General features: G+C 42.0%; 1 protein-coding gene across 1 annotated transcript; it reads right to left on the minus strand.

Moving 5' to 3' along the window:
• Positions 1-573: 573 nt before the first annotated feature.
• LOC138902747 (uncharacterized) lies at positions 574-1,492 on the minus strand. The gene is made up of 2 exons (XM_070190644.1): positions 1,261-1,492; positions 574-908 (listed from the first exon to the last, which is right to left on the minus strand). Exons 1-2 carry the CDS (start codon positions 1,490-1,492, stop codon positions 574-576), a joined length of 567 nt encoding a protein of 188 aa, XP_070046745.1.
• Between the last annotated feature and the right edge of the window lie 8,565 nt (positions 1,493-10,057).

Genomic DNA, 10,057 nt, shown 5'->3' on the forward strand with positions numbered 1-10,057 from the left:
TACCAAGTCTCAACATCCAAATCCTAACCAAATAGCTATGAAGTCAACTTACGATCAAACTTAGGAAATTTCCAAACTTTCAAAATACTAACTTTCGGCAAAATGAGTCAAATCAACCTAGGGACCTCCAATTTCAATTCCGGGCATCTGCCCGAGTCCAAAATCATGATACGGACCTATCGGAATCTTCAAAACACTGATCCGAGGTCATTTTCACAAAAATATAACCGCAGTCAACTAAAGCTATTTTTAAAGCCAAAAATCATATTATCTTCAAATTTTCACATAAAAGCTTTTCAAAAAGCGACACGGACCACACATGCAAACAAAAGAACATCAAACGAAACTAACGGAGGTCTCGAAACACGAAAATAAGGGTTAGTACTCAAAAATGATCTATCGATTTATCACAGTCTCTACCTCTAAAAGAAACGTTCGTTGTCGAACGGACATAGAAACGTATCTGGACTGGTAAAAAGGTTGGGGTATCTACTCCGCATATCGGACTCGGACTCCCACGTAGCTGCCTCGATCGGATGACCTCTTCACTGCACTCTAACAGAAGGATAACTCTTAGACCACAATTTCTGGACCTACCATGCTTAGAATAGCCACTGGCTCCTCATAAGTCAAATCCTTGTCCAATTGGACTGATTTGAAATCTAATACATGGGACGGATCACCATGATACTTCTGAAGCATGGAAACATGGAACACCGAGTGAACTACTGATAAGCTAGGTGGTAATGCAAGCTTGTAGGTCACCTCACCAACTCTCTCAAAGATCTCAAAGGGTCCGATATACCTAGATCTCAACTTGTGCTTCTTCCCAAACCTCATCACACCCTTTGTGGGTGAACTCGGAGCAAAACCCTCTCTCCAACCATGAATGCAACATCCCCAACTCTCTAATCAGCATAACTTTTGTGCCTAGACTGTGCTGTACGAAGCCGATCCTGAATCATCTTGACTGTTTCCAAGGCATCCCGAACCAAATCAGTACCCAACAACCCAGCCTCTCCAGGCACAAACCAACCGATTGGAGAATGACATCGCCTACCATATAAGGCCTCATAAGGAGCCATCTGAATACTCTATTGGTAGCTGTTGTTTTAAGCAAACTCTACAAGCGGCAAGAAACCCTGAAATCCATAACACAGACGCGAAGCATATCCTCCAAGATCTGAATAGTGCGCCCGTACTGCCCGACCCTCTGGGGATGAAATGTTGTACTCAACTCAACTCGTGTGACTAGCTCACGCTGTACAGCCCTCCAGAAATGCGATGTGAACTGCGTGCCCTGATCAGAAATAATGGTCACTGGCACACCGTGAAGACGAACAATCTCGCAGATATAGATCTCAGCCAGCCGCTCTGAAGAATAAGTAGCTGCCACCAGAATGAAATGCGCCGACTCGGTCAACCTATCCACAATGACCCATACTGCATCAAATTTCTTCAAAGTCCGTGGGAGCCCAACAACGAAATCCATGGTAATACGCTCCCACTTCCACTCAAGAATCTCAAGTCTCTAAAGCAATCCCCTAGGCCTCTAATACTCATACTTCACCTTCTAGCAATTCAACCGAGCCACATACTCTACTATATCTTTCTTCATTCTTCTCCACCAATAATGCTGCCTCAAATTTTGGTACATCTTGGCCAAAATGAATGGAATACCGCGAACTGTGGGCCTTCTCAAGAATCAACTCACGCAGCACATCCACATTAGGCACACAAATCTGACCCTACATCTGTAACACCCCATCATCTCCAATAGAAACCTCCTTGGCATCACCTTGCTTCACCGTGTCCTTAAGGACAAGCAAATAAGGGGTCGTCATACTGACGCTCTCTGATGCGCTCATACAAAGAAGACCGAGAAACCGTGCAAGCATGAAATCGACTAGGCTTCGAAAAATCTAACCTCATGAACTGATTGGCCAAGGCCTGAACATCTAATGCTAGCGGTATCTCTACAACTGGAATATATTCTAGGCTACCCATACTCACAGTCGTTTCTACTCAAGGCGTCGGCCACCACATTGGCCTTCCCAGGATGGTACAAAATGGTGATATCATAGTCTTTTAACAGCTCTAACAACCTTTGCTCCCTCAGATTTAGATCCTTTTGCTTAAACAAATACTACAGACTTCGATGATCTGTAAATACCTCACACAACACGCCGTAGAGGTAATGCCTCCAAATCTTCAATGCATGAACAAATTGCTAACTCTAAGTCATGAATAGGGTAATTCTTCTCATGAACCTTTAGTTGCTGAGACACGTAGGCAATCACCCTATCATCTTGCATCAACACCGCGCCAAGCCCAATATATGACGCATCACAATACACACTGTAAGACTCTGAACCCGTAGGCAACACCAACACTGGTGCTGTAGTCAAAGCAATCTTGAGCTTCTGAATGCTCAACTCACACTCATCAGACCATCTGAATGGGGCACCCTTCTAGGTCAATATAGTCAATAGGGCTGCGATATATGAAAACCCCTCCATGAACTGACGATAATAACCCGCCAAACCCAGGAAGCTCCGAATATCTATAGCTAAAGTAGGTCTAGGCCAGTTCTAAGCTGCCTCAATCTTCTTAGGATCCACCCCAAAAAGGCAACTGAGTCCAACCAACACTCACACTTTGAGAACTTAGCATACAACTGACTATCTCTCAAGGTCTGAAGTACAACCCAAAGATGCTGCTCATGTTCCTCCTGACTGCGGGAGTAGGCCAAAATATCATCAATGAAGATGATCATAGAAGAATCTAGATAAGGCTTGAATACCCGGTTCATCAAATCCATAAATGTTGCGGGGGTATTTGTCAAGCCAAATGACATCACTAGAAACTCATAATGCCGATACTGAGTTTGGAAAGCTATCTTAAGGACATCCGATGTCCTAATCTTCAACTGATGATAGCAAGATCTCAAATCAATCTTTGAAAACACTTTGGCACCCTGAAGCTGATAAAATAAGTCATCAATCCTCAGCAAAGGATACTTGTTCTTAATAGTGACTTTGCTCAACTGTCGATAATAAATGCACATCCTCATCGTACCATCCATCTTCTTCACAAACAACACTTGTGCACCCAGGGCGAAACACTAGGTCTCATAAATCCATTATCTAGCAAACCCTGCAATTGCTCCTTCAATTCCTTCAACTCAGCTAGGTCCATACAGTATGATGGAACAGAAATGGGTTGAATGCCCAGAGCTAAGTCAATACAAAAGTCGATATCTTTGTCAGGTGGTATCCCCGGCAGATCTGCAGGAAACATCACTGGAAACTCACGCACAACTAATACTGAATCCATGGAAGGAACCTCTGCACTAGGATCACAGATATAAGCCAGATTTGGTAGACACCCCTTTTCGACCATATACCGAGCCTTCACAAAAGAAATAACCCTACTAGTAGAATGGCCAGGAGTCCCTCTCCACTCTAATCGAGGCAACCCCGGCATGGCTATGGTCACCATCTTGGCATGACAGTCCAATATGGCATGATATAGTGACAGCAAATCCATGCCCAAAATAACATCAAAGTCCACCATATCAAGAAGCTGGAGATCTACACTAGTCTCAAGCGTCCTAGTAGAAACCACACACAAGCGATAAACACGATCTGCAACAATAGAATCTCCCATAAGCGTGGACATATATATAGGAGCACTCAAAGAATCACAAGGTATAACCAGATATGAAGCAAAATAGGATGACATATAGGAATAAGTAGAGCTCGAGTTAAATAGAACTGAAGCATCTCTATGAAAATTTGGAGCAATACCTGTGATGACGGCGTTAGATGACTCTGCCTCAAGTCTAGCTAGAAATGCATAAAAATGAGGCTGGGCCCTACCACTCTGAGCTCCTCCCCTTGTGTGACCTCTAGCTGGCTGGCCTCTACCCTTAATGGCCTGACCTACATCTCTAGCAACCTGACCCCCGCCTCTAGTTGGTTGTGCGGGCGGTGGAGCAACCGGCACCAACATAATGGCACGAGAACCCTGCTGAGGTCTGCTGGTCGTCAATTTAGGGCGATACCTTCTGATGTGACTTGTGCCTCCACACTTAAAGCACTTCCTAGCCTGCTGAGGCTGCTGAAGTTGAGACTGGCCCGGATAACCATTGTAATAACTATGTAGTGGTGGTGCACTGATAAGAGCTGAAGGTGCACTGAATGCTGACTACTCATGACGAGACACATGAAAACCGTAACCACCCAAAGCACCATGGGCTACCTAAAGAGCTGACTGAATCGGCCTGTGAGGATGGCCTCTATCAAAAGAACCTCTGACTCTAGACGAGAAACCATTAAAGACACCAAAATGATGAGGCCTCTTCTCAGATACCGCCCTCTATCCTGACCATGAACCATCTCAATCCGTCTAGCAATCTCTACGGCCCTATGAAAAGAAATATCATCCCCCGTATCCTTGGCGATCTGAAGCCTGATGCCGAAAGTAAGACCATTAATAAACCTCCTCACTCTCTCTATCAATGGAAATCAAGATAGCTCCATGATGGGCTAGGTCCACAAATCTTGTCTCGTACTGCGTGACGGTTATGCCAGCCTGCTGGTGGCACTCAAACTACCTACGATACTCCTATCTAAGAATGAAAGGAATAAACTTCTCCAGAAATAGATACGAAAACTGATCCCAGGTAAGTGGAGGTGAACTAGCTGGTCTTCTCCGCTAAAACTCCTGCCACCACCTCTTGGCAGAACCGGTCATCTGGAACACTACAAAGTCGACCCCATTGGTCTCAACAATACCCATGTTGCACAACACCTCGTAGCAATGGTCCAAGTAATCCTGTGGGTCCTCAAAAGGTGCACCACTTAAATGAACAGGAAAGAGCTTGGTGAACTTATCCAACCTTATTAATCCCTCGTAATACATAACGGGCCTCTCCCCGGTCTGTGTAGCAACAATAAGCTGAAATACCCTAACTGTCGGAGCTGCTAGAGTTTGGTATAGGGGAGCCATTTGCTTAGGAGTGTGAGTGGCGGGAGTCTGTGCTCCTCTCCCAGCTTGAGAGATGAGTGGTGCCATAGGAAATATCTCGGTCTGAGCCACACTCTCCATGAGTCCAACTAAGCAAAATAGGGCGTCGTGAAGTATAGGAGTGGCAATGAATCCCTCTGGGACCTGAGTGAGTCCGACTGGTGCGGTCCGAACTAGGACCTCCTCTTCAAGATTAATCTGAGGCTCCACAATGGGTACTACTGCTCGTGCTCTAGGGTGAGCTCTGCCTCTGCCTTGGCCCCTACCTCAGCCCCGGCCCCTACCCCTGGTAGTGGCTAAAACAGAAGGATCTGGCTCCTGCCCGGCTGCAGACGCTATGCCAGTTCTCACCGTCTGTGAGAGAACAAAAGTATAATGGTTCAAACTTCAATAGTGGAAATAAGTCGTACGATGGAGAAAGAAGGAAGTGAAATTTTCCTAAAGCCTTATAGCCAATAGGAGATAAGTACAGACATCTCCGTGCCAATCTGCTAGACTCTACTAGGCTAGCTCATGACTCGTGAGGCCTAAGAAACCTAGTGTTGTGATACCAACTTGTCACGACCAGGAATTCCCACACACTGGACCGTGATTGCGCCTAATATTTTACTTGCTAGGCAAGCCAACGTTAGCTAAATTACTTAACCAGTGCTTAACAATTCAAATCAAAATGTTAACAATAACAACCGGATAGTCTGCAATAAGGTGATAATTTACTGAACAACATAATCTAAATACAATCCTAAAAACCAGAGTCACAAATACATGAGCGTCTAGAGTGCTATAGATAATAGTCTGAATAAACACAATTGTTTGAATCTAACTAAACAACAATGACAAACTAGAAGGGGACTTCAGGGCTGCGGACATCGTGCAACTATACCTCAAGTCTCCACAAGTAGCTGGATCTGAGCAGTCTCATTGGGCGCTACTGGGAACAACTCTGGTATCTGCACAAGAAGTGCAGAGTATAGTATGAGTACAATCGACCCCATGTACTCAGTAAGTGCCGAGCCTAACCTCGACGAAGTAGTGTCGAGGCTAAGGCAAGTCACTTACAAATTACTTGTACGAAATAATAATAATAATAATAATAATAATAATAATAACAATAATAATAATAACAATAATAATAATAATAATAATAACAATAATAACAACAACAACAATAATAATAATAATAATAATAATAATAATAATAATAATAATAATAATAATAATAATAATAATAATAATAAAACCAGGAAATGGAAATAACGCAATTAACTTATGAATACAGACTCGAAAATTCAACTACCAGAGATCCCCCAATAACAAATCCTTATAACACAATACCGAAGATAACTCAACAATCACAAATAATTACAACATCTCCAATCCGTTGTTGCGCGCAACCCGATTCCCACATATCATCATCTATTCATATCATAATACGTCTTTACACCTTAATTTCATTTCAATACCATTTCAATTTTCATTGCAGTGTCCAACCCACTCCCCAAACAATTTCAATCATCATCATAACAATTGAACAACCAAATTTACAAAAATATCTACGTCCGGAAGGTAAATATACAAGACAATAAAGAATGACAAAATAATTGGAGAATCTCTAACAACTAGAAATCTCAAACTTTACCAATTCATTAGTACATAATAACTAAACTGCTCACACAAGTGAAACAACATTATAGAATGCAACAAATACTACAAAACAAAAGAAACAAGTAAGGCATATGACAATTTAAGGTATGGATGGAGTCATGGGAGGAACGGACAAATTAAGGCAAAGGAACAATTTGATGACAAGTAACAATTATGGCATAGAAGTCAAATAAAGGCATCTAACACCTAAGGCATGAAATAAACGATAACATGAAAATAAATATCCAATTCCCGTATGCTAGATCCCATGACGACGTATATACACTCGTCACCTTGCTGTTTTCCCCACATAATTCACATAACAAATAGTTCAAGAATACCTAATTCCCTCAAGTAAAGGTTAGATACAACATTTACCATACTACGCGAATCAAAGCAATCAACCAACCACAGCCTTGCCTTTTGAACAAGCCTCCAAACCAACCTAATCTATCAAATTATCGATCAATCGGTTCAAAATAAGCTTTATAAACTACCCATTAATGAAAAAGGTTCAATTTTGATCATTTTTTTAAAAAGTCAACCCCGGACTGACTTGGTCAAAATCTAGGATTTGGACCAAAACCCGATTACCCATTTACCCTCGAGCCCGGTTATGTATTTATTTCGAAATTCGACCTCAATCCGAGGTCTAAATCTCAATTTTACAAAAATCTTTAATTTCTACCCTAATCCCTAATTTCTACCATGGTAATCCTAAATTTGATGTTAAAATCTCATGAAAAGTAATGGGGGATTAAAAAGAAAGGGATTAAATGTAAGGCCCCGTAAAATTTTACCTAAAACCCGAGGTTCCATGGTGGCGAGGTAGGCTAATATGTTTGGTGATGGTAGAAATTCTTCAGTCTCCAAAATTTAGACGGTATTTCGTCTGTATACATTCATACCAAGGTGATATGGGGCCTATTCACCAAGATCTGTGGTTGATTTTTGATTTCTATCGAACTAGTGTTTGTCCGATTTCTTTTTAATCTGATTCGAAATTGATTTTTGCATGATAGTCTTTCCTTTAATATGTTGATTGACTATTTTTCTTGTTCGTTCGTTTGAATTTTACTACTATATAAACCCCTCCCCTAATTCCCTAGGAGAGGGCTTAATCACTCAAATTACTACTATTCTCTTATTCTCACTTGTCTTATACTACTTCGAGGCTTAATCTCTTGGCCGGCTAAAATCCAAGGCTACCGGAATTCGATTATCGAACCTTTCTCAGTGTGAGCACTACCCGGGTTCATTCAAAACCCTTAGGAACTTTTATGCACTGAGATTCCTGGGTTCTACTGTTCGTTTTTCTATTGACATTGGGGTATTGCTGAAGTTATTCCTCTTGTTTACTTGTTCATTAATCTGTAACTGGTAAGTACCTATGACTCTTGCAATTTCATTCTCCTTTCGTTTGAGTTTCTGCTCTGCATATCTATGTCTCTAAGATTGTTTCTATGACCCAACATGCTATTATAGGCTCTGAAGCTATTCTTGAGGCTCTATACCTTCTAGTAATCGAACTTGCCTATTTATTGCATTGATTCTGTTTTCTTAAGCTTGTTTGCTTTAATGTATGTGTTCGAATGCTTATCAGTGTTGCTTATTCTGAAATTAGCCTTTGCCTTGTTCTGTATTCTTGTGATAAGTCGATTCATGCCCAGAACATGTTCTAATGCTTGTTGAGTCATTCATGTGCAACTTAATACTTTTCTAGATTTAACTCTTGATCGTGTTATTAGCACAAACATGCTTTCCCTGCTACCTGTAAACTAATGTGTGTTCCCTGCCTTGTTTAATCTAGTGTTCTTTAATACTGCCTAAGAATTCAAGGGTGAATATCTAGCCTCTTCTTCTATATGTGATTAAGCCTAGTGTAGGCAAGTCCTGTTAACCTATATTTGACATATTCTTGTCCATTATGAGTCCTGGTACTATTTAAACTTTCGTGTATGATTGATAATGTTAAAATTCCTCATTGTGACGGCCCGGTCGGTCGTTTTGAGAGTAATACCCCCCATCCCTTATTAACTACTTTCCCCATATCTATTTTCTGCTATTATGACTTGCCGGGAGGCTTCATTTTGATTTTTGGAAGTGTTTGGGACACTTACTCCCTAAATGGAGGTTTAAGCCTTAGGATTGGCACCGTAGTCGGAACTATGTGAAGACGACTCCAGAATGAAATTCCGTCGATTCCATTAGCTTCGTTGAGTGGTTTTGGGCTTAGGGATGTGTCTGGATTGTGTTTTGGAGGTTAGTAGCTCATTTAGGCTTGAAATGGCGAAAATCGAATTTTTGGAATTTTGGACCGGTAGTGGAATTTTTGATATCGGGGTCGGATTCCGACTCCGGAAGTTGGAATAGGTCCGTACAGTTAAATATGACTTGTGTGCAAAGTTTAGGGTCAATCTAACGTGGTTTGATAGGTTTCGGCATCGGTTGTCGAATTTTGAAATTCTAAGTTCTTTAAGTTTAAATCAGAGGATAATTCATGATTTTAGCGTTGTTATATGTGGTTTGAAGGCTCGACTAAGTTCGTATGGTATTTTAGGATTGGTTGGTATATTTGGTTGAGGTCCCAGGTGCCTCGGGTGAGTTTCGGGTGTTTAACGGATGAAAATTTGGACTTGAGCATAATCTGAAGTTTTGCTGGTTCTGGTGTTTTCGCACCTGCGGTGGGAAGTCCGCAAGTGCGGCCTCACAGAATCGAGGCTGGGATCGCAGGTGCACCTTTAGGCCTGGGAGTCAGTGGTCGTAGATGCGACGAGTGAGCTGCAGGAGCGGAGCTGCATCTGCGGAAGGGTAGTCGCAGATGCGGAGATGAGAAGGACCCAAGGTTCCGCAGAAGCGGACGAGTAGACGCAAAAGCGCATCCGCAGATGAGGACTTAGGCGCACAGGTGCGGACTCTGGAAATTTAATGAAAAATCGCAGGTGCGGAGTCCTAGCCACAGAAGCGGCACCGCAGGTGCGATGATGAGGTCGCAGGAGCGAGTTCGCTGGGCAGAAAAGAGAGAATTTCAAGGGTTTGATTCATTTATCCATTTTTGGACTTGGGAGCTCGAAAATTGGCGATTCTTTGAGGGATTTTCAGAGAGAGCTTTGGGGTAACGATTCCTAACTTGATTTTGATCATATTTCATTAATCTATTGTTGTTTTCTTCATTTAATTAAAGAATTTGAGTGAGAAAGTTAGGAGAATGGGGGAATAGTTCCCTAACCAAATGTTTGAGTTTTGAGTGAGATTTAAAAATCGGATTTTGATAATTTTTGTATGAGTGATCTCGTGAGTGAATGGGTGTTCATATTTGGTAGCTTTTACTTGATTCTGAGACGTGGGCCCAGGGAGACCTTTTTGGGCGTTTTTCTAATTT

This window comes from Nicotiana tomentosiformis, chromosome 12 (assembly GCF_000390325.3).
Source record: "Nicotiana tomentosiformis chromosome 12, ASM39032v3, whole genome shotgun sequence".
Taxonomy (NCBI): domain Eukaryota; kingdom Viridiplantae; phylum Streptophyta; class Magnoliopsida; order Solanales; family Solanaceae; genus Nicotiana; species Nicotiana tomentosiformis.

Coding starts and splice junctions, on each gene's coding strand:
- LOC138902747 (XM_070190644.1), bottom strand. CDS start 1,492: ATGGATTTCGTTGTTGGGCTCCCACGGACTTTGAAGAAATTTGATGCA. Junction 909..1,260: donor TTTCTGGAGGGCTGTACAGC/GTGAGCTAGTCA, acceptor TATGCTGATTAG/AGAGTTGGGGATGTTGCATT.